Below are 24,395 nucleotides of genomic sequence, written 5' to 3'. Positions count from 1 at the left end.
TATGAAATGGTTACACAAAAAAAATTGTTAATTCGAATCGAAATATACAATTGATATTTTATAAAATGTACGAAAAGACAAATCTTTTATTCGATAATAGATCGAATTTTAAAGTTTTCATTCGAACTGTGGGGTTTTGAAAATCCACTGGGTGACCATCCCTGCAATTAGTAGAGTATATAATGCTAATTTCCTACGTAACTCAATTTGAAAATGTTTCAATTTGTATGCAATAAAATTTCGGTTTAACCGCTAGAATTCGTGGTACGCAAGTTGACACAGATTATGAATCTTTAAATCTCTATATATTTATATTTCAGAATAATCTAAATGTATTTCGAAAGTTTCTTTTTCGTATGTATATATAATTGGAAATTTTTGTAATGCAATTGGAAACCTTGAAATACATTTAAAACCGTTTCTCCTTTATATAATAAGTCACTATTTAAAGTTATCTTTCGTGTTTTTGCTATTTGTGTATTAGGAAATTTATAATTTGTTTTTGTTAATATTATACACAAACTTAAACGAACAACATAATTTGTTACATCATATTAAAGTTTCTTACTTATTTGTTTGCTTTTTTTTTTGTTTTGTTATTTTGATTTTTATATTCTATGTACTAAGAAGATTTGTTAATTATTATTAATTATTTATAGGGTATTATCCTGTTAGTATGTACGATTTACATCTATAGATTTATTTAATTAAAAACAAATTTTATGAAAAATATATCTGCTTGTATGGAAAAAAACCTAAAACGAATTTTTTGTCATGAAATGTTGATACACTAGAAGAATTTGTATTTGGAAGATATTAAATGAAATTTTAAATTCTTTGATTCGAAAAGTGTAATGAGTTTTAGTTTCTGCGTAGTTCTAAAATCACCTGATAATGATATTTGATAGGAAATTAAATTTGTTTGTTTCTGTTTTTTTATTTATTTTTTCACGTAAGCTGTGAATGCAGAATCTAAAACATATATAATGAGAAAATTGATCCAAGAAAAAATTATACTTGGCAGTGAGAATAATTAGCGATATCCACAACACAAGCCAGAAAGTTGAGTGAAAATTTAATGTGTATTTTTTAGTGTAACAAAAGCAAAACACATGCTAAATTTATGCTCAAAGTGATGGCTTGTGTTATAGAAACTGCTAGTAAATATAGATTTAAAAACTTAATTTTCAACTTTATATATTGTAGGCCTTTAGAAAACTCTTTTATAATGATGGATTTAAAAGAGAAATGTAATTTGAGATCTATATTTTGAAAGAAATTCAAACCTTTTTCTAAATTTCAAAACTAATTTGAATTTAAGTTAATTATTTATTATGAAAACAAGTTTTAAATAAACGTACTTTAAATCTCTATAAATAACTATAGTAAGAAGATAATTAAAAACATTTAATCGTAATTAATTTGTGTACGAAAAATTGCTAATTTGATAATATCTTAGATTTTTTATGGCCAGTTTTTGAAACAATAAAAAAAATCAGCTTATCAATTTTTAAACATAGTTAAGGCATAATCAATGTTTGAAGTGAACAATTTTATTTACATTTTAATAAAATGCAGTTTGCAGTTAGTTCTCTTTTAAATACAGTTGCAGAGTGTATCAACATTTTTTTTCCTTTTTTCCGAAGACCAAACCAATGAAAATGTTTTTATAATGTACAATTTAATTTTTTGTTAAAATTTTTCTTTTATAGAATTTATTAGCGGTTGGGTTAAATAAAATTTAGTTGCTTGCATTATTTTTTGTCAAATTGAAAGTCAGAACGAGAGAGAAGATAGCGTTTTTTGTTTTTGTTTATAATTAAACTTCATTTATTTGTATAAAATTACAATAATCATAAGGTAAGTTATATGTGGTATTTATAGTATATTTCTGTTCATTTCAAAATAAAGCATAACATTTAATTTATATTCGTTTTTTGTTAAGGAAAAAAATTTTAGTTTATTTTTTGTTTATGTTTAACAGAAGATATTTTATTAATATTGTTAAGAGAAGAGAAAGCAAAAGAAAAAATCAACTCGCTTAGATTCTTACTCCCCTTTAAGTTGTATTGTTAGAAATTACAAATTCTTAGAGTAGACGTCATATTAAAAGCAAGCCACACTTTTTCTCCGGGTTTCTATAAATGTTTTTCTTAATCTTCTTCTTTTTTAAATAAAAATTATTATTTTTAATAATCGAAAACAAAATGATTCTATTCCTAAATAATGGTTTTTTCATATTCTTCTCTCTACAAAATTAAATCTTCATCTCATTATTTAACAAAAAATAATTCTTATAAATTCTGATGATGGTTGCTGGTGATGATGAGAAATTATGAAACGAATTTTTTTCTTTAAATTCTAAGAAAAAAAAGGCAAACTTATAATTGCATTTTGTTATAATAATGAAATTAAAAAAAAAACATCTAAAAAAATATACAAGTTCCTACAAACTAGGGCGACGACATACACACACAGACACACACGCGCGTGCTATTTGTTTCCAAATCAGTGTGTTTTCTTTTCTAAACATAGAGACGCAAGTAAAAAAGAAAAACATATACGATAGAGTGATAGCAAGAAAGAAATAATCTAAAAGATAAGATATTATTTTGCATTTCTTATGTCGGTGACAACGCCGCCCGGCTGTACACCACCACCAGGGCGCATGCGAATCGAGGGACGACGTTCAGGTGTATCGTAGGGAGGACGAGATGAATTCGTGGCTGCCATTGAGTCATCCATTGTGAGGCCGCCGTTGCCACCAGTGCCTCCGCCTACCAGCATTTGGGAGCCTGCGCCCATCATGCCAGCACTACTGCTAACCAGTGTCTGACCGCCTGCACCACCGCTGCTCATCAGCTGTTGAGTGCCACTGGCGCCCACGGTCGCCACGGTACTGCTGATTTGATTTTGACTGTGCTGATGCTGTTGCTGGGTCGTCTGTTGCTGCGGTGGCTGTTGGCCGTTGCCATCCTGTTGCTGTTGACCATTATTGCCATCCTGAGCCTGTTGTATGGCCTGAGGATTGCGGGGTCCACCGAACTTCAGTAGGTTCCAATCGAAGACATAGTCGTATGTGAAACCCAAACGATGAAACAGATTGCGGAACAGTTTGCGCAAATAACAGTAGTCGGGACGCTGTTCGAAATGCAATTGGCGGCAGAAATTCAAATAGTTTATGAACTCACTAGGGAAGCCCTTACACAGGGAAATGATCGTAGTGGATAGTTTCTTCTCCGAAATACGCTCATACTTTTGTCGTTTATTGGCGGCTTTCAGTCCCTGCCAGGGCAGTGCTCCCAAATTGAAATACATGAGCACATAGCCCAGCGACTCCAAGTCATCACGTCTCGACTGTTCAATGCCCAAATGTGTATTGATCGATGCGTATCTTGCGGTGCCCGTAAGATTCTTATTCTCTCGATACGGTATGTGTTTCATGGTTCTTGAATCACGGAACTTTTTCGCCAGACCAAAGTCAATTATGTATACGAGATTGCCTTTCTTTCCCAAGCCCATTAGGAAGTTGTCCGGTTTTATATCTCGATGTATAAAATCACGCGAATGTATGAAATCGATGCGTGATATCATTTGATCGGCCAATAGCAGCACGGTTTTCAGTGTGAAGCGTCGATTGCAAAAATTGAATAAATCTTCCAATGAGGGACCCAATAATTCCATAACCATGACATTGTAATCACCCTCGCTGCCACACCAAATTATGCGCGGTATCCCTATGCCGCCACGCATTATTTTATAGAATTTTGATTCAATGTGCAACTGTGGGTGTTTGGTGCGTATACATTCTAATTTAATGGCCACCTCTTCGCCTGTGTTAATTGTTGTGCCCAGATAGATATCGCCAAATGAACCAGAGCCTATTTTGCGACCAAGGCGATATTTATTACCGACACGTAACTCCATTGTGTCTGTGTGTGTGTGTTTGGTTTGTTTTTGCAAAGGGAAGGAGGAGGACGAGGCGTGATTCTGAAATCAAAACAAATAAACAAACATTCAACAATGAATTTATAATTTTGTTCAATTATTTCATTAGCGAAATACTTACCTTTTTTCTATTCTCCAAGTGTGTTTTAGTTTTCTACGGTTTTTGTTTTTATAACAACTTTATGTTGTTTGTTAAATTTCTAGAGATTTTGCTTCTACTATTTATTTCTGTTATGTGTTGTATTTGACCAAAGCGATGATGACGACGACGACGGAGGAGATGTTGTGGGGTTGATTATATGATTTCCTTTATTGATTTTGTAATCTGTAAATAATAAAAATAGATGGAAACTTAATATTATGTTGAAAGGTTTGTGCGTACAAAAAAGCTATCTCTTTATTAAAATGGCAAAATAAAAGGAGGTGTTGTGTATCAAAATGTCGATTTCGCAAATGTTTGGTTTATGTATATTTTCATAATTTAATAATAATTTTATGTATTTCAAATAACATTATCCATTAAAATTAAGTGGAAATTAGCCCACAATTTTAGATCTCTAAATATTGTACATTAATACAAATATTAAATATTTTTCTTAAAAACTGTAATCGTTATTGACCAATGGATATTATAAAGATATTACGTTCGAAGTGTTTTCGATACTATTCCGATCGATTTTGCTTTAACTTTTTCAGTTGGTGTTCAAAATAGGTCCGGTTTTTGAAAACAAAGTTTTCGGTTTAGTTTTTGCTCTTGGTTTGTCCAACCGATGTTTTCATAACAGATTAGGGGTGTTCCTAATAAGGAAAACATATTTTTTTTTAGAAATTTTCTGGAAATTTAATGCTAATGAAATGTCCATTGAATCAATTAGTACATATATATTATTAATTAAGAAGTGTTGGCAATCATGATTCTGATTAGAAAATGTTGACTTTCGAACTTTTTACAAGTTTAAAAATGTAAAAAAACATTGAATTTTGACCGATTATTTGAATTTGTATACATAATATTATAAAATTCCCGGAATTGAACACATTTTTTTAATATTTCTGAGGCATTGAAAAAGTCCGGGTAATTAGGAACCCTATAACATATGCATTGAGCGAATGGCAACACAGCAAGGCACAGGACTTGTAGATACAGAAGCTTATCCATTGGCCTAACGCTTGATCTCATATGATTACATGTTCGCCTTGATGGTTTATGCTCTTTAAAGTGATTGTAGGAGGATTGATTGTATGTTTACTTAGCATACAATTCTAAGAACACTTTCGGGAAAAAACGCCTGCGTCAGCATTGTGTAGTTATATTTTTTGAAAAGATTTTTTACTTGTATTCAAAATTGCTCTCTGTGAGTTTCATATGTGTTATTGATTTCTTAACAATGCCACTAAAACGTGTTGAACTTTATCAATAACAAAGTTCTTTCACTTTTAAGACAGCCCTTTTTCCTTGTGTGTGAAAGCAAACGTTTCAATTAAATTAACGACAAAAAAATTAAAAAATTTTGTATAACAATTTTTGCGTGTAAAATTGTTTGTTTAATATTTTTTCTAGCTTCATCCAATGTTACAAATAAAAAAAAAAAATCAGGCAAACTTAACTAAAGTTAACCTCCTTTAATTGTGTAAACAATAAAAACAACAATTACTAAAGTTTAACATTAACCATAGCAGGCTTTGAGGTCAATTGAGTTGAAGCAACAAAAACAACAGTACACTATCAACAAATAAAAAAAAAATTATATACTTATAGTCTACGTACAATATTGTAAATGGAACTACGAAAAATAAAAACAGCTGTGTTCAAAATTATATTGAATATGTGAATGTAGTTCATGAGACGTAGTTCTAGCAGACGCCATCCATACACATACAAAATATTTTTGAAATATTTTAAAAACAGACAAAAAAGCTTTAGATCATTTAAGGTTTTTATAACACATCACATACGATGAAAATGAACAGTATACTATATGAACAAGAATTAAGCAAAAAAAAATAGTTTATAGGGAATTGTATTAATTTATTAAACAAAATAGAATTAACAAATATATAGGTACCTGTGGCAAAATTACGACTCTTTCAAAAATGTAGTATCACTACAATTGAGTAAATACTGCATTTCAGACAAAACTATACCACTACAATGAAGGTATTTTCAAAAATCTGAGTAATACAGAAAGAAAAAACAACCATATGTTATAATTATAGTAAGCTAACATTTTATATCAAAGTCAAACAAATCAAATCAGTAATTAGTAAATCAGCATTGAATGCATACATATCGTGATCCTTTCTATGCCCACCACCAAATATTATCTGTTGATCAGAAAGTCAATTATTGAAATCCAAAATTTATATTTTTTAACACAAAAGAGCAAGGACGTGATCCATTTTTTGTTTACATTTTATTAATACAATGTACTATTTTTTTAAAGGTTTTATATATAAATTGGTTAACGTTGGAAAAAAATATAGCTTTTTCTGTTTTGTTGAAATATTTTCCACATACGTTATATAAAATGGGAAAAATCGATTCATTAAGAATGAATACAATTTAAATTTTATGTTTTTAAAGGAATTATTAAGGTGTCTAACATTACATCTTTTAAGAATATTCATATTTAGAGAAAATAAAACCAATAACAGTAGTTTAAATTTGTTTATATACAATCTGATTTGAAAAATGTCTAATTCAAAACTAACTACACATGATTTATAGATTTAACGTAGTCGAAATTCTTACCGAAGAAAATTACGAGTGTGACAATACCGATCAAATGCCACTTTTATTAGAAACCCTTAAAAAGGCTGGACCAGCATTGTACAACCAAATATAGTTATTTTATACTTCTTTTAAAATGTTGGTCAGATTATAACACAATTTATTCGAAAAAAATTCCAGGGAATGAAACGGTTTTTTAATTTCCAACACAAAATTATCAATTTTAGTTATTAATCATTTTGATTATAACGGTATAGCATAGGCTGAGCTTGCGACCACTATGAGTTAAGCCGTGTGTCCACTAGCAAGTCACTTGCGGATGAAATTCTGCAAGTATTTGCTGAAGTTTTTCCACTCAAACCGAAACTTGCGGAAATCTGCTTCCAGAAGTAGTTTGTAGAAGTTATTACGACGAACTTGCTGCATGAAATTGCAGACGTGTTTCCACACAATGTGAGTACAGCTTGCAGTAGACTTTGCTTTTTTTACGAATGACAGTATAATGACAGCTGCCATTAGAAAGAAACAACAAATTAAAAATAAGAAACAAAAAGAAGTGTTATAAGGCAATTATGAATGTTCAAGTAATTTTCTAAGGGGGACCTTGTTTGGAGACTAATGTTGGCCGATGTTCGCCATACTGTACAGTATAATTTCAGAGATGCTTGGAACTAATTTCAACATATTTATGACTGTTCAAACAGTATTCCTGAGGGACATTTGTATGGGGGCTAGCTGAAATCGTGGGCATATATTGCCCATTTTCAAGTGTTTAGTTGAGAAATTGGGTGCTACGGCGCGTAGACTTAAGTTTCTTTATTTTAATTTTATTCCTATAGCCTTTTGAGTATATGTCCCATAATTCAGGAAAACTTTTTTGGTTTTCAATTACCAAATGTGTCTTTTATTACTCAAAACGAATTAATTTTTGTCCATTTTTACAAATTTGTAAAAGAACTAAAAAAAACAGAACACAATATCACAAATCCTTTACCCTACGTATACCAGACTTCTTCTGGAAGTCTTCAAAACACTTGCAGTTCACAGCAAGTCGTTCAAGTTACTTCCAACAAGCAACAAACATGTGTTTCCACATAATTTCAGCAAGTAACTTCTACAAGCAGTGACTTCTGGAAATCGACTTCCAAGACGTGTTTACACGACAAAAACTTCTGGAAGTCACTTCTAGAAGCTACTTCCGCAATAAAACTTGGTAGTGGACACACGGCTTTACAAACAATATCCTTACAACTTATGGTGTAGGGGAAAACATGCCAAATAGAAATAAAAAAAAATATAAAAATCTTTTCACCATTACTCCTCTTCTTCAGTTGATAGATTATGAGCTAGTTTATGGGATAAAGATAATCTACATTCTTAGTTTAAACGCAGCTTAAATTAAAAAATTTTGTTTTCCAATCATTGGTTAAAGTCAGCCTAAATTTGTTTCAAGATTAACTAAACAGCGTGTTAAGCAATGTTTAACTAACAAGTAAATAACTAGCTCTCACAAATTTAGCCGGACTTTAACCAATGATTGTGTTTACCACTTACGAATTACGAACTGTTAATTTTGCTAGTATGTATTGTCATACTTTTCACTCAAATCACAAATGCATTTCATAAAACTTTTCAAATAAATATGACTAATTTAAATTTTATAAAAAAAAACAAACTGCGTCAATAACTTTTTCTAATGATATTAATAAAGCAAATAAAAAAACTGGTCCGCTGAATTGTTTAAGTTTAGACAATTCTAACTTAGGTTTAACAATGTAGATTATCATTATCAAAGAAACTATCTCTTATTAAAAACAAAAATTGTTTGAAGATTTAGCAAACAAATTAAAGTCGGACCTATTTGGAACTTAAACTCCCTATAGAGTGGTTATTATTTGTTGATAACACTCTGCTACAAAATAACGCTTTTTGTCAAACTTGAAAAGCGACCTAATGGGGGTTGTAGGCCTAGGTGAGGACATACTAAAACCGTTTTCAAAGATTTTGAAACACCCTAAAAATGTTGAGTTATTTAAAAAAACTGTTTCAGGGTAGGCCGTAGTACTTTAGTACCTCTAACTCACACATTTTTAGACCGATTTAAAAATTTTATACATTTATGGATAGGTAAAAAATTAAGCTTTCATAAAATGCATAACATCTATATTCCAAGAAATTGTGTAAGTCTTTATAAATAGTTTCGATTTCTTTTTTTATTTTTTCCTAATTTTTCAAATTCAACAATAGGTATTTAAATTTTTTCTATGAAACCCTATTTTACAAATTTTTTTTTGTTTTTTTATTCATATGGGCTTGGGGAGAAAATACTAAAAAAGGTGTTAATGAAAAGTTAAAAAACTGACAAATTAACATCATTTTAATGCGTAATCAGTTTTCTTCCCAAAGCCGTTAAAAAATTTAAGGTCGGACTAAAAGTAGCACCGTGTAATTGATGTCAATAAACTAATACTTAAGAATATGTAGGTATAATAAAATAATTAAACATATTTCATATTTTAAAATACTTATTCCTAATTTTGAGTACTACACATATTTCCAAAAAGGATTTATAATTCTGAGAAAGTTCTAAAAAATTAACTCTATTACTGTTTACTAGGGTATTCAATTAATCGGGTTTCTGGTTTAATCGGTTAATCGAGCAAATAATTAATCGGGGTTTAGATTTAATCGGTTAATAATCGGTTAATTTAAAATTATTCGATTAACCGAATAATTTTAAAACAAAAAGAAAAAAACGAATTTTGTGTACTTTTGTTAATAAAAAGAACAAAAACATAAAAAAGAAACAAAAAATAACAATTCAACAAAACAGTAAATAAATATCTATAATTTTTTACAAAAAATATAATTTAAATGCTTTCTTTTTAAAGATTTTTTTTTTGGTTTTAATAAAACTTGACTTGAAAAAACTCTATCACAGATTGTAGATGTTGAAGAAATCGGATGTAAGGCATGATAAATAATATCCAAGCATATAAAATCCTCCATCATACCATTGGAGTCCTTTTTGAATTTTTTTACATTTTGAATACTGTAACAGTTTCGTTAAGTTCTGATAAAAGACTCGTTTCAGTAGTTTCTTCAATTTCGTCTATGACCATGTCGTCAACCGATTCCTTAGGACAAAGTTCATCATAGAGCATTCTAGAAAATATGTAATTTCCAAATTCCTTAGTTTCAGATTTCTTACTATACTTCAATAAACTATTTTTTTTTTTTTTTTTTTAAATTTCGTTTATTAAATATATTTTTGAATAACAAATTAAACTACAATAAACAATAGATTAAATAAAGATTTAATTATACACAGTCCCAAAATTCGGGCACTCAAGTAAGTAAATTATTTATATTTTAACATTATTTAGAATTATATATAAGTGTGTTTACAATAGTTTTTGTAGGTATTATATTACAATGTAAAGAAAAATTTAAAAAAAAACATTACTTGTATATATGATTATGTTTTGTAAGTCAAGAGGTAAAAATAATTCAATAAACTATTGCTAGGAGGAAATGTTCACGAGTTAAGAAATAAAATTTGTGTTTTTAAAACAACATTTCTATATAAAGTGCAAAAAAAAGAAATTTCGGTTAATCGGTTAATCGAGACAAATTGATCGGTTTATTTGTTATTTGAAAATCGTCAATTTTAAATTATTCGAACAGTTAACCGACCAAAATTAATCGGTTAACCGATTAACGGTTAATCGATTGAATACCCTACTGTTTACCTATTGGTGTTTGTAAAACACTAATAGCCAAATTATATCTTATTTTAATAGTGTATCATAAATCTTGTATAATCTGCATTGATATGCATAAATGTTTACAAAACAACGATGATAAATGGTCGTCGTGCAAAACACAAATGAATGAATGTATTTTAGCGATAAGTATGAACTACGCATGTTTTTAAAATAATAAAACCGAAAGTAATATGCATTAAAGCAATACATTTTTAGCGTATTGTAGGTCCCAGTAAAATATTCTAAAGTAAAAATAAACATTTTTATTATTAGATCATCTTGAATAGGCGATGTGGTAATATTACAGGCTTGTTGTAGTACACCAGCGAAAAATTTTGTTTTTTTTTTATTTCATCACCAATAAATAACAAAGTCAATGTTTCATAAAGTATGTTATTATTTAAAAACAAACATAGTTTAGTTTGGAAGAGGTGTGCACTTCTACTCGGATACCATAAGGTACATTGCGATTCCCTACAACAGTCATATATAGTGAAGAAAGAATGTGAAAAAGAAGAATCCAAATCTGAATAGAGAAAGGAAAAGAAAAGTTTTGTTACGGATTTGCACGAAGTTTACAGACAGCAACACTACCGGGATCATCCAGAAATTTGTTTCCTAGCCATTTAAATCAATATCCCTCTAGTCTAGGGCATTTGCACAAAATATGCTCTACTGTTACCTATGAAGGCCCCAATTGAGCAGTGACAGGTTATCACTCCTACTAGAATCCTAAGGCTACACCTATCCAACTCAATTAGTGTTTTGGTTGCATTTTCATTCAGTTTTGGCCAAAAAGGGCCTGGATACTTTGCAATCCGTCCAGGATTAGTTGGTGGAGTCACGGAATCTTTCAAATATTAGCCTGCAATAGTGACATATAGGAGGTTTTACCCCCGGTTCCCTAATACCATGATCTAGATCAGAACCATGTCTGACGAGTTCATCTAATATCTCATTTCCCTGTATATTACAGTGCATAATCTGAGTAGTGTACCAATAACTCCTCGAGAGTTCTCCTACAGCCTTCAACTAAGCTGGAATGTATTTAATGACATTTCAGAGCCTTAAGCGCCGCCTGACTGTCCACATATATAGTCACTACAGACCCATCATTGTCGTGTGCCTTTATCAACTCTGTGGCTTTCCAGATAGCGAAGATCTCAGGATGAATGACTCTGCACTCGTTAGAGTCTATATGAACATTTGATATCCTTGTCGACCAGATAAACCCCAGAGTCCGTCATTGAAAAATGCACCTCCATCGAACAGTTGATCGGATCTAACGCAATTGTCCCTACTGGGGAACTCTATTGGTGAATAACAAACATAACACTCAAAGGTTTTTCAAAATTATTATTCTCAAATCTTTATGAAGTCGTCTTCAAATGTTTGATATCTCTAATAGGGTTTGATGCAAATCATTCTCAGAGTTCTAAAATGTGGGACTGCACGATCTTATACACAATACAATATTTTGTTGGATACTACTCAATAATTTTCAAAGCTGAATTTAAAATTTAAAAATTATTATTTCACAAAAACAGTTATACATTTTCACTAAAAAACGTAGCAGTTTTTTTCCATGTTGTACTAAAAAACTCTACAACTCTAACAGCCCAATTATGAATAATAAATTCCGCTGGAGTTTGTTCCCCGGGAGTTTTTTCCCATTAAATTTGAATAGGAAAAATGAGAAAAAGGGAAAAACTCCCGGGGAATTTTTATTCATAATTGGGCTGTAAAAGTATTGAGTAGTTTTTTTTTTGGTATTGGTTTATTTTAATAATCTAGAACTATTAAAATTTTTAATTGAAAATGGTTTAAAATGTTAATTTTTAATATTAAAATTTTTTTAAGAAATTGGGTTAATCCTAAAGTAAGTTTAATATACTTTAATATAAAAAGTAAAGTCAACACTGTGTTTCATAATAAACTGATAGGTGATGACCAAATACCAAGAATACGAGAGAGGAGAAAAAAATAAACTCTTTTAATGGGTTTCGACGAAAGAAGATTTCATATAAACATAATAAAAAACTATAGAGATAAAAAAAATTATTTAAAAAGAAAAAGTGTAGAGAATGACAAAGAAATAGAGTGAAAGAAAAACACTAGGGTGAGGACGAATTTTAAGGAGTGCGAGTGAACAAATTGTTGCATATTTTTATTTTAGATTTGGCAAGTGATTTGAATTGATAGATAATTATTTTATTACTTACTACTTCATTAACACAAAAAAACTTGAAAAATAAAAACAAGAAGAGCTGTTTAAAAAGTTTGATAAAATTGAGGCTGAAATATGTAGCATATTTTTGGGGTTTTAGGGCAACATTATTTAAAAAGAACACATTATACGCTTACTAAACATTTTTTTTTAGAAAAGAACACAAAATAGTATAAAAGGCAGAATAAAGGCATCATTTGTACCAGAAAAGAAAACGCCATGAGTGTACAGAGAATGAAAACTTGGAGATAAATTGAAATATCGTATTTTTTTTAATAGTCAGTGTGTAAAATCAATTCATATTTTACTCGATTTTTTATTTTAAAATAATCTACAAACTGTTAAAATAATCTTAAAACTGTTCAAAAACCCTAAATTATTTTTAATTTAAAAACATTGGAACATCTTTGTACTATAGAAATGCGTTGTATTTAGAGGGTGTTGAAAACATATAAATCGTCAGGGCGTGAGAGTTGGATTCTCAATCAGTTAAGAACATTCATTTCAAAAAATGAATTTCTTTGATTTTTCTTAATATGTTAAAAAGTTTCATTTTTTTTTTTGTGAAAAACTGTTTAAGCTCCATATTGGATATCTTATCAATAATAAATTTATTTTCGTCCTTCGAAAATGTTACAAATATTTTTTAAGGTAGTATTTCTTTTGTTGATATTTTGAAATAACTAAAGGCAAGATTTTCAAATGTTTTTTTTAGAATACTGTGACAAAACATAACGTAATTCAAAATGAGTCCCATCCATTTTTTAATATGTTATTCAAGGGCTTGTGAGGAATATTGTTTGCAATTAAACTAAGACAATTTGAGCATGTTGTAAAAATTTATTAAATGAACGATATCCAGGTTGATTCAAGGTCCCCATCTTTATTCAATTTAGTTGTTTGATAGAATTTTAAATCCAAAATTATGTTCAGCCCTATTTCGAAACTTCAATTTCCCATGCAGGGCAATAATTGAACTCAACATTAAACATCAAATCAAAGGATAGTTTTAAAAGGGATAAAAAGGAAAAATCACCAAAAAATATTCCAAAAATAGGTTGAATAAAGAAAACAAAATGTAATAAACATGAAATGATATACAAATTTCACTTACCAAAATATAAAATTTATGAATAAAAAAAAAACAAAAATACAAACAAATCAACACTTTTACAGTTCTATTCGTTCTTTTAGTTATTTTTCAGGTTAATAACGTGTTGTGGTTTTATGAGTAGTTTTAGCCATTAAAGCCAACAAACACATATATTTATTATGTGTTTTTTCTTTCTTTTTCATCGTCATCGACGTTGTTTCTGTGGCTGATGAAGGCAATAACAAAACAAACTACCAAAGAACTAAACAAATCAAATCAACCAGTTGGATTTTTTGGTGGTAGTAAAATTATGAAAAATAGAAACAGCGCACAAAGATCACGTAGTGGGTTAATAAAGAAAATACTGATAAAGTGTAAGAGAAAGGAGAAAAGAGAGAATCTTAAAGTTTTTTTTATATAGTATTTTTTTCGAAAACCAACAAAACCGATTAATAAATATAAACGCAGGCGCAACAGTTTCTAGCAGCAGTAGAATTTATTTATTATAATCCTCTGTATACTGCTGGTCAAAAAAAAAAAAAGAATAAAAACTGAAAAAAAGCTCACATACACATGATAACAAATGGTAATCACTGTGTATCTATGTATTTGTATCTGAACGTACGTGTGTTTGTCTGCACATGCAGCTTAAAAACTCTCAATACTTCCGTGACTGAAGAAAAAATTAAGTATGATGATTAATACATTTATTTAACTCCATTGTTACTAGGGTTTCTTTTTATATAACCGAAATCTGTTGCCGGTTTTATTATTTATGTATTTATATATGTAGTTTATTTATTTAACAAAGTCATTTTCGATATAAAGTTTATTAGAAAAGTGATGAATAAGTAGTATGTATTTAAAAGGTTATATTTGATATTTTCACCTAACTTATCTTTCCTTTCTTTACTTTTTTGTTCAAGGTTGTCTCCCGGGGCTGATGTGAACTTAATTTCTAGCCTAACAATATTTCCAACCAAATATTCAAATTTTTCATGCATCATAATTATATAACTTGGGTTGGATATTTCCTAATTGTCCTTATCTTTCCAATTATTCAACAATTCACCGTATCAGTTTAGTCAATTGAACGTGAAATGTTGGTAATTTTTGCTGACAGCCAGGAGAATAAAAAAAACAAAAATTTAAGTCGTTAAAGTTGGGGTCACACATAACAAATATTTCACGAAAAATACGTAACCACTAAATAAAATATATTTGAATTATGTTATTTATTTCAAAAACTTTTTTATTTAGGATGATTCAAAACAAAAAATTTATGGCGTTTTCATTTCTGGAATAAATGTTGCCTTTATTCTGCCTTTTACCCTTTTCTGTGTTCTTTTCTAAAACAAATGTAGTTTGGTAAGGGTATAACGTGTTCTTTTCAAATAATGTTGCCCTTAAACCCCGAAGATATGCTACACGTTTCACCCTCAATTTTATCAAAGGGTTAGAAATGCAGCACTTTTTAAACACAAAAATGTATAGTTTTACAACATTTAGAAGGTACATAAAAGAAAATTGCATAAATGGTAATGGTTTTTGTTCTATTGTGATCGTCCAAATTGAAAACATTATGATGGTATGGGTAACTTTTAATAAATGGTACAAAATATGTTGGCAACATTTTGTGTCAGAAAAGAAAACGCCATTAGTTTTATTTAATTTGAAGCTGTTTGATCTTACAAAACACTTGTAAGAGTAAACACGCCCAACAAATTTGTGCTAAAAAAAGTGGTTACGCTTTTTTGAGTAAATATTTGCCATGTGTGACCCTACCATAAGTCTAAGATGAATGAGAAAATAGTATTGATCCTATAACGGCCAGGTTCAAGTCTCGATTTACATACAGTTCAAAGCAATTCTAAATTATCTTTCGTATTTTAATTTTTTTCACATTTGAGAATATAAGAAAATTAAGATTATTCAAATTGGCCGAAATATAACAAGCTAATCGTCTTTCGCAATACGCACCAAATCCACTGCCTGGATAAGGCATAATACAGTTTTAAAGCTCTGTAAAACAGATACCAATTTAATCTAAAGGATTCAGATCTGGACACCAGAAGAAATCAGCAATAGAAATAAAATTGGGGACTTTATATTTGACCAAATGTTGATTATTTTTAAGTTGTTTAGTTTCTTAAGCTAGTACGTTGCCATTTCTGTTTTATATGCTGGCACAGAGTCGTGCTAAAAGGTCCACTGTTCATTTCTAAATAATCTGTTGTTATCCAAAAGAAACCAATCCAACCTTTTTGAGAACAACACAATTGCTGATGGTTTTTTCCTTTTTAGGTCCCACTGCTTTAATAGGTATAAGCTTTTTGGTATAAGCCGAGAGTCCTTGAAATATTTTGCATTTGAAAGACCCATTTTTGCACAGAATCATTACTTGCGCTGAAAAATTAATCCTTTAAGATAACCCGAAGCGCAAGAGATCGTATTTGAAGACCGGCAAACCAGCCAAATCCACACCAAATCCAAATATCCATGGTGCTAATTTATTTGTTGGGAGCAAAAGGGTCCAATCTATTATGAGCTGCTGAAATTTGACCAGATCATAATAGGGCACCTGTACCGAATGCAACTGATTCGCTTGATGCGAGAATTGGCCGAAAAACGCTCAGAATAATATTCCATCATGACAACGCTTGGATACATGTTGCAATACTAGTTAAAAAAGTATTTAGAATGAAGTGGTTGCGAAGTTTTGCCTTAACTTACTATATATAAAATAATTGAATAAAATTTTCTATGGATTGAATCTTTCAACATTTCATTGTTTGTATTATGTTATTTTGTATAGAATTCATAGATTTAAGTAGCAGGTTATTTTTAATCCCTGACTCTAACTTTATTTCTCAGCTACCTTTTAATAGTTTGTATATTTATTAGGGTATTCGAATTATTCGATTTTTCTCTTGTTCGAATAAAACGAATAATTCGAATAAGAGATTTTAACTTGTTCGAATAATTCGATCACACGTTTAAAATTAATCGAATTATTCGAATAATTTAAATTTTTTTACAAAAGTAAAGAATGAAGTTTTGATGTCGGTTTTTTGAATATTTTATTGTTAAAGAATAACGTTAAAGTTAACAATTCAAGTATTGATAATGTTAAAAAACATTCGAAAACAAAGTCCATTATTAAATTTTCAATAGAAATATTCTGATCAGATTAACTCCCGAACAATCTACAAAACTCCACTAGCAAACCCTTTCCGTTTTGGAGCTATGCTTTAAAAATTTGAGCTAGTTGGACATGATCCTGAATTCAAATACAATATAAACGTATTAAGAACTTTTTTATGTAGTTCATTAATTCGGGTTTTAAATTGAGTAACTAATTCTTTAGTAAATTAATTATTTCCTATTTCTAAATTATTTATAACAAATTGTATTATACATCAAGCTCTATCAACGTTGCCGAATCTTTGCTTAATAAAGTGGTCTTGGGGAATTACACAAAAAAGGGAATTTGTCCAAAGATTGATATCATTGTCAGTGAACGTGGCTAATTTTAAATCAAGCATTGCATGACTGACGCATTTACAAATACGCAAAAAGTTTATTACCATGTTAGACAAAGATGTTCAACGATTTTCCAAATCATGTATAAGACGAACTTTTCTTGCAACAAAACGTTAATTTGCAATATTTGTGTTTATCATTCGATTTATTAAATATTTTGCAACACTTACGTACGCGGTTAATAACATCACTTATATATATATATTTTAAGATCAATGTCATCCTCAATATCACTTTCGACGACCGTTTCAAAATTACATTCTCCATCTCATTCAACTCCACTTTAATCTAAGTTAAAATTTTGACTATTAATTGCGATTCTTCGCCAGCTAAATAACAAATATTTTATTCCGTACCTTTTATTTTCGTTGGTTCAAGTCCTTAAAGTCCTTAAAGTTAAAAATTTTGAAAGATTTTTTTTTAGAATTGTAACTTCTTGCAGTAATATTTATATATTTATAGAAGGAGCTATCGGAACACTCATCTACAGTGATCGAAAGTCCCTTTGTCTATAGTTATTTGTCGAATTTCAGAAACAATACAATTTTTGTAAGTCATTATACTTATTTAAATTTTAAATTATGAAAAATTTTAAGCGATTTAAATATATATGAAATTTATTCGTTTATTCGATTATTCTACATAAAATTGTTCGAATTATTCTTTATTCGAAAATGTCCATTTTTAAATTGTTCGAATAATTATTCGTAAGAAATTATTCGATTAATCGAACGATCATTAGTCGAATGAATACCCTAATATTTATACTTCTTATTTCAAATAAGTACATTATTTTCTTCATGATACAAATACCTATGTACATTTGTATGTTTTGCTTTACACATTTGAAATTAGAATAAATAGTGTAACCTGCGTGCAACGTGACAATTCATTGAGGACGCATAATGAAAATGTGGAACTGTGACGTGATTGATGATGGATGTATGTAAATGCGTGCGTATATATTATTTATACGGGTGATTGAACTAAGTAAAGAGACACTTATTTTAAGAAACAAAAAAAATCAAAAAACGAAACGGACAGCACACAAAAGAATCAAATAAAACGGTATTTTGAATACTAAACAACAGCTGATCGTTGAGTAGGTCTGTTGGCAACAAAACAACGGACAATTTATTAAAACAAAACAAAAAAAAACTAGCCCTTTTTTAAGGTTATTTGTGTTTAACTGTTTTCTTGTTTGTGGAAATTTAAGTCATTAAAAAATAATAAAATGTTGATATACAATCTTCAAATCTCTTTCTCTCTTAATTAAATAAACAACAAAGCAGAGTAGGTGTGTTTCAGTCTAATTGTCAGGAAAATTTAATTAGATTTTTGTTAGTTAATTAACGAGAAGTTGAAATATTGTACATACAAACAGATAGATTTTGGAGGGTTTTCAATATATTTCTTAAGCAAAAATTTTTGGAAATAGTGCCTGAAAAAAAAATTGAATATTGGGAGATCCTATTTTCTAATTTGTAATCTATGGCTTGTAAATTCTCAGCACGTATGTAACTGCCATGTTAATTCCATTATCGGGAGTGCTTAAAATAGTATACCCCATTATTTTTTTTAAACATTTCCTATTTTTTTTTTTGTTAAATTTTAAATACAATTTCAAAATTCCTCTATGTAGGTACTAATACTTTTTTTCTACTATATTTTCATGTACTAAATTTCAAGAAAGTTTTCCAACAACATTACGTATTTATCAATATTGCAATTAAGATATAAAATGTTAAATCAGCATTTAACTAACGACCCTGAAAACTTTTGGCTTTCATATGACCAAAAACCCTTCGATACATCAAATTAAATGTGTAACAAATGAAACATACTAATTGCCTTGTTACTAAAATCGATTTTTGCAAAATGGATTCGATTTGTTTACAAAATAAAAGCAAAAACAAAGTAGGACGTATTTTTATCTTGGTTATTGAAAAGTGGGTGCTGAAAGCTTTATAAAATAACAAATGTTGTTATTTACACACATATAATATTAATTACAAATTTCTTAGCTACAAAAGGGGATGGTTAAGAATGAAACATATACATAAAACCATAGCAATTATAATTTCTTGAGAAGAATAGCTAAGAAATATATTAAAAAACATATTATATTATCTATACTTAGAAAATCTAATAAACTATTTCTTATAACTTTTAATCATGACAATCATTTTAATAAAATCAAAAAACTATGGTACATACTAGTGAATGGTATGAAAAGCTAATAATCGATTTTCGACTTTTCGATCAACCATTTTCATTTCGATTTTTACAGTCGATTAATCGAACCCAATAATCGATTTTTTTAATAATCGACCTGCATTTTTGGGAACTATAGCAAATGACCCATATACGCTATAATTACGGATTAAAATCATATTTTGGAAGAGTATTATAACTCCATTATGTTGAGGTGCTCATTTGATAAACCGTAACGGCAAACATTTGACAACAATTTTATGGAAAAAATTTCGTAACACTTTTTATAAAAATTTCTTAAGGTTGAAAAAATTTCGCAATAAAAAATTAGGTCCTCCGTGAATATTTGCGATGTCAGCTGAAGATTAATATATTGCAAATTTTAATGAAAGCAAAAAACTTAGAAAATACTAAAAATTCCGTAATTTTATTTCTATTTCGATTAATCGTTATCAAAAATCGATTTCAGAATAAAAATCGGAGTATATAATCGATCACGAAATAACCATTTTTAGACCCTCAAAATCGATTTTCGACCATAATCGTAATCGATTTACCATTCACTAGTACATACATATGTATATACTTAGGATATTATATTAGAAATCAATGTTCCCAGAATTTGTTAAAATTATTATGCATTACAAATAATATAGACGAAAACTACAACACCATTTCCCGCATAATAAGCTGTGGTAAAAATTTGGTGGTTGCGCCCTATATTTGTTCTCTTCATCAATGTTTTTGATCTATAAGTTGGGTTCATATGCAGGACAAATTTCTCGGGAATATTTTTTAGAAATTCCTGGAAAATTTTGAAAATTTGTTATAAGTTTTCTTCTTAGAGAATAGATTTGTTAATATTTTTAGATTAGTTAAATTCTACCTATGAAGACTTAAAAATGCAGGATACTTTTAAATTTTTAGATTTTATTTTGAAACATTTCTACAATATAAATTTATTAGCTATGAGCTTTTCCCATCTTTCTGGCTTCATACGGATTCCGAGCCATAAGAACTGCTCAACTTTCGAGGCCGAGAAAGAATCTAGTCAATTTCGGATGCTCTGTTCTGAAGTGAATCGTATCCCATAGAGAGCATTCTGCATCGATCGAAACAAATTGTAGTCGGTCAGGGCAAGGTCGGGCAAAACTCCCAACCTCTTCGTTCTAAATAGTTTTTTTTTGACAGGTAATTGCAACATGTGGCCTAGAGTTGTAATGATGGTATATTAGGGTTTCAAGTCTGGGCGCATTTATTCAAAAAAAATGTGTGGTTTTTGTTTTATGGCCATTTTTTGAGATCGAATTTAAATATGAATTATTTTTAAGTTCTATTTAAATACGAAAATGAGTTTCTCAGTGCTTTTTTAAATGATACTTAAATGGCCAACGTTGGCCATTTAAATTCTATTTAAGTTTCATAAACTACCATATGTTTTTGACAGCTGACTTTTGTTTGGCTTTTTCACTCTATTGTAGTGAAAAAAAAAAAAACAGCGTCTTGCAAAAAGTACAATTCCGATGCGGGGCAATTGGAGCTTCTTTTGTGCATTTTCCTACCAATAATTTTATTGTTTAATAAACTTTTATTCCTTATTGGGCAAAATGTATCAATTTTTGTTTTGGTTGAACAGCTGTTTCAAGGCGAATCTATAGAAGGTGACGACAGAAGACAGCTGATTATTTTTTTTATTCAGTTGTTTAGACAAGTGAACTGTCAATTCACTTATGTTTGTTGTGGCGAAAAATACAACAAACCCAAAAGCAAAAACAACCACAGGCAACTTTGACAGTTCACTTATCTTTTTACAAAAACAAAGTACCTGTTGTTTTTGTATATGTTGTAGTTCTGTCGCCATCTGCTATAAATTCGCATTGAGCTGTTTTAAGCAAAACTCATCAATTTTTGATATTTAGTAGTGCTTTTATCTTATTTAAATAAGAAAAATTATATAGCACTGAAAAACTCGGGAATGAAGCTTTTTTAATTTTCTCCCGGGTTGGGAAAAACTCTGGGAAATTAGGAACCCGGAACAAATCAATATCCCCGTAACAGTTTATATTTTCATAATTTATTTTGTTAATATTCATATTTTCTGTATTACCGGACTTTGGGCTGCTGAAGAGACTTTAACCTCAGGGGTGTATCGACCACCGGCTTCGCTAAAATCACTTTTTCTGTATATCAAAATTTTCTGAAGTACATACTGTCAAAAAAATTCAAAAAGGAATTTTTGGTTCAAAATATTAATAAACCGGACCATATTATATATCATATTAAAGGTATTGTGAAGCACTATTTAATGATAACCATAACGATCTGATTGTTTTCCAAATATATGTATGAGAAATGTACTATTATATGTATTGATTTAAATTCCTGTAACTCTTAAACTAAGAGAGAGCAGGCAAAAATATTAACGTTTTTGCGCGTCTAATTATGAGAGCTATCAACCCCAAAAAAAATATAAAAATGCAAGCTGTTTCGCTGATCTTGATTTATGCCAGGAACCCTAATTGCGATCTATCAATACTGCATTCTAAACATTCAATAATTATCGCGAGATTGAATCGTGGGTAAAATATAGTTGTACGTGTAGCAGTGCCTTAAGAGTGAGCGGACAAAGATTTTAATCAAAACATGATTTTATTATGTTGAATGCTCTATTAAATATAAGCATAAAAGCGTTAAAGTAGGGCCACACATGACAAATAATTGACGAAAAAGACGATGTTTTGATTTGTTAAGCAAATTTATAATATAAAAACATCCCATACCTGTATTAATTGAAAATAGTGGCAACACTTTAACAAAAATAACAATAGGCAATTAACAGAATGTCATGATAAACAAAAATATAAAAGAATCTTCGAAAGATGTATTTCAATAAAAAAAACCGTTATAATAAAATATTACAATAATTTATGAAACTATGATGAAATGAAATTTAAATTATAAAAGAAGACACACTTCACTTCCTTCACTGAAATGACACAGCAATGAAATTGTAAAAACAAAATTATATTTTTAAATTTTATAAAAACGCAATGTAAAGTTATTAATTAATATTGAAAATTGTGGTATTTAAGTAAACAAAAATTACAAATGGTGGGAGAAACAACAACCAATAGATATTTTTTATTTATTTAAGTTTTCAAGTCATTAAGCCTAAGGAAACAAAGACAAGGGATAAATAATGTGGTGGCCATTGTAAAAATGGATATGGATTTTAATTATAAAAAAATATGAACATTGTTAAAAAACATAAAACTAAAGCAATTTCACAAGAACATGAGGAATGATCGAGACGAAATACATATTTGTTTGATTTTAATGAAAAAAAAAATCAATTCTAAATAAATTGACAGCTCACCATATTTTTATTTTTGATTTATTTGGTTTTTTAACTTTTTGTAATATTTATTTTTATGGTCAAAGTACTAAGACGCACAACAACAACACACGCTATAACAACAACATTTACATAAATTAAAAACATAAAACGTTTAACATTATTTTTTATATAATTTTATTTATATCGACTTTCTTTGTTAGTGTCAAGTGTTTTGAAAGAAAATCTTTTTTTATTTGGTTATTTTCGTCGGTTTTCTCGATATTTTTTTGTTCTTATTATTTTGTATGTCAAAACATTTTTGTTGATTCCATATGTCTTTTTCGTTCTGTATGTATGTATGGATGGATGTTTGTGACGTTTACTGTTCGTTTAGCAGCACGCAGTTTTCTATATTTTCCACATGTTTTTCCTTTTTACGCAACATTTTTGCGTATAATAATATAATTTCTCTTTTCTTTCTACATTTTATGCACAATTTTCTTTTCGATTATTAACAAAAACTTTTAAATTTTTTGCATTTTGTTATAAAAGTAACAACAGCAAAAAAACAATAAAACAGAACTAAACTCACTCACTTACACATACACACACACATACAGACTCAAGCAACAACAAAAATATTAAGAAAATAATTCGAAATCACCTCGTCTTGTTCGACACTCAAGACGATTGTTTGTCCGTCCGGAAGTTTCGTTTTTATTTTTTGGAAATCGAAAATGTGATTTTTTTTGTAACACTCACTCTATAGTTGTCTCTTTTTCACTCACATAACAGCTGTAAGAAGTTATTGTCAATCAGACAATTTAACACTTTAGCAGAAATTTCTTCTTTTTGTACAAAGAAAAAATTTATAAATCACTTTGTTGACGAAGTCATTTAAAATTAAATATATATTAACAAATTTTTGGTTTTATTTCATTATATGCAATATACTTTACAGCTTTTCTTTTGCAACTTTATTTTCGTTTTTATTCATTTGTCTCACCTTCACCTTTTATTGCTTTTTTTACTTATTCAAGAGCTACATTTTTTTTTTAAATTTTCATATTACACTTTTGCATTTTCGTTGGCACTTACTTTTTTTGTGTAGTTTTCTTTTATTTTTTTGGTATTTAATATGTATTGGTTTTAATTGCAAAAATTGGTTTAAGAATTTTGTTAAAATAAAAAAAAACTAGATTTTTTCTTTTAATTTCCGTGTGCTATGAATTTTACGTTCGCCATTTTGCTCTGTCGTGTGAAAAAATTGTGTGGAATTTCGAAATACGAATATTCGTTTGACATATTTTCGCACTTGGCCACTTGTAAGCAGAGTTGCACGAAAAAGTATTAAAATTATAACAAGGTATTGCCAGGTCAAATAACAAGAATAAATAGTAGTAGGTACAAATTATTAATAAAAGAAGATGACAAGCAAACAAAGGAAATAATAAATATTAAATTAAATATATATTTGCATTAACTTAATTGAATTCATCTTTGAGTTATTGTTTTTAAAAAAAATTTAAATTGTT

At 29.1% G+C, this 24,395-nt stretch overlaps 1 protein-coding gene across 4 annotated transcripts; it reads right to left on the bottom strand.

The window, feature by feature from the left end:
* Positions 1-1,799: 1,799 nt before the first annotated feature.
* On the bottom strand, positions 1,800-24,151 carry dco (discs overgrown). Of its 4 annotated transcripts, none has more exons than XM_065515991.1 (3): positions 23,867-24,151; positions 4,070-4,273; positions 1,800-3,990 (listed from the first exon to the last, which is right to left on the bottom strand). In XM_065515991.1, the coding sequence occupies exon 3, from the start codon at positions 3,925-3,927 to the stop codon at positions 2,608-2,610; it is 1,320 nt and encodes a 439-aa protein (XP_065372063.1). In that variant the 5' UTR covers positions 3,928-3,990; positions 4,070-4,273; positions 23,867-24,151; the 3' UTR covers positions 1,800-2,607. The 4 variants fall into 4 exon arrangements, with proteins under 4 accessions (XP_065372063.1, XP_065372062.1, XP_065372065.1 ...); XM_065515990.1 differs by having other exon boundaries at positions 23,959-24,151; XM_065515993.1 differs by lacking the exon at positions 23,867-24,151 and adding an exon at positions 23,623-23,750.
* Between the last annotated feature and the right edge of the window lie 244 nt (positions 24,152-24,395).

Source organism: Calliphora vicina, chromosome 1 (assembly GCF_958450345.1).
Source record: "Calliphora vicina chromosome 1, idCalVici1.1, whole genome shotgun sequence".
In the NCBI taxonomy this organism is placed as follows: domain Eukaryota; kingdom Metazoa; phylum Arthropoda; class Insecta; order Diptera; family Calliphoridae; genus Calliphora; species Calliphora vicina.
Note: the sequence above shows the minus strand (reverse complement) of the source record. Positions and strands in the feature narration are given on the sequence as shown.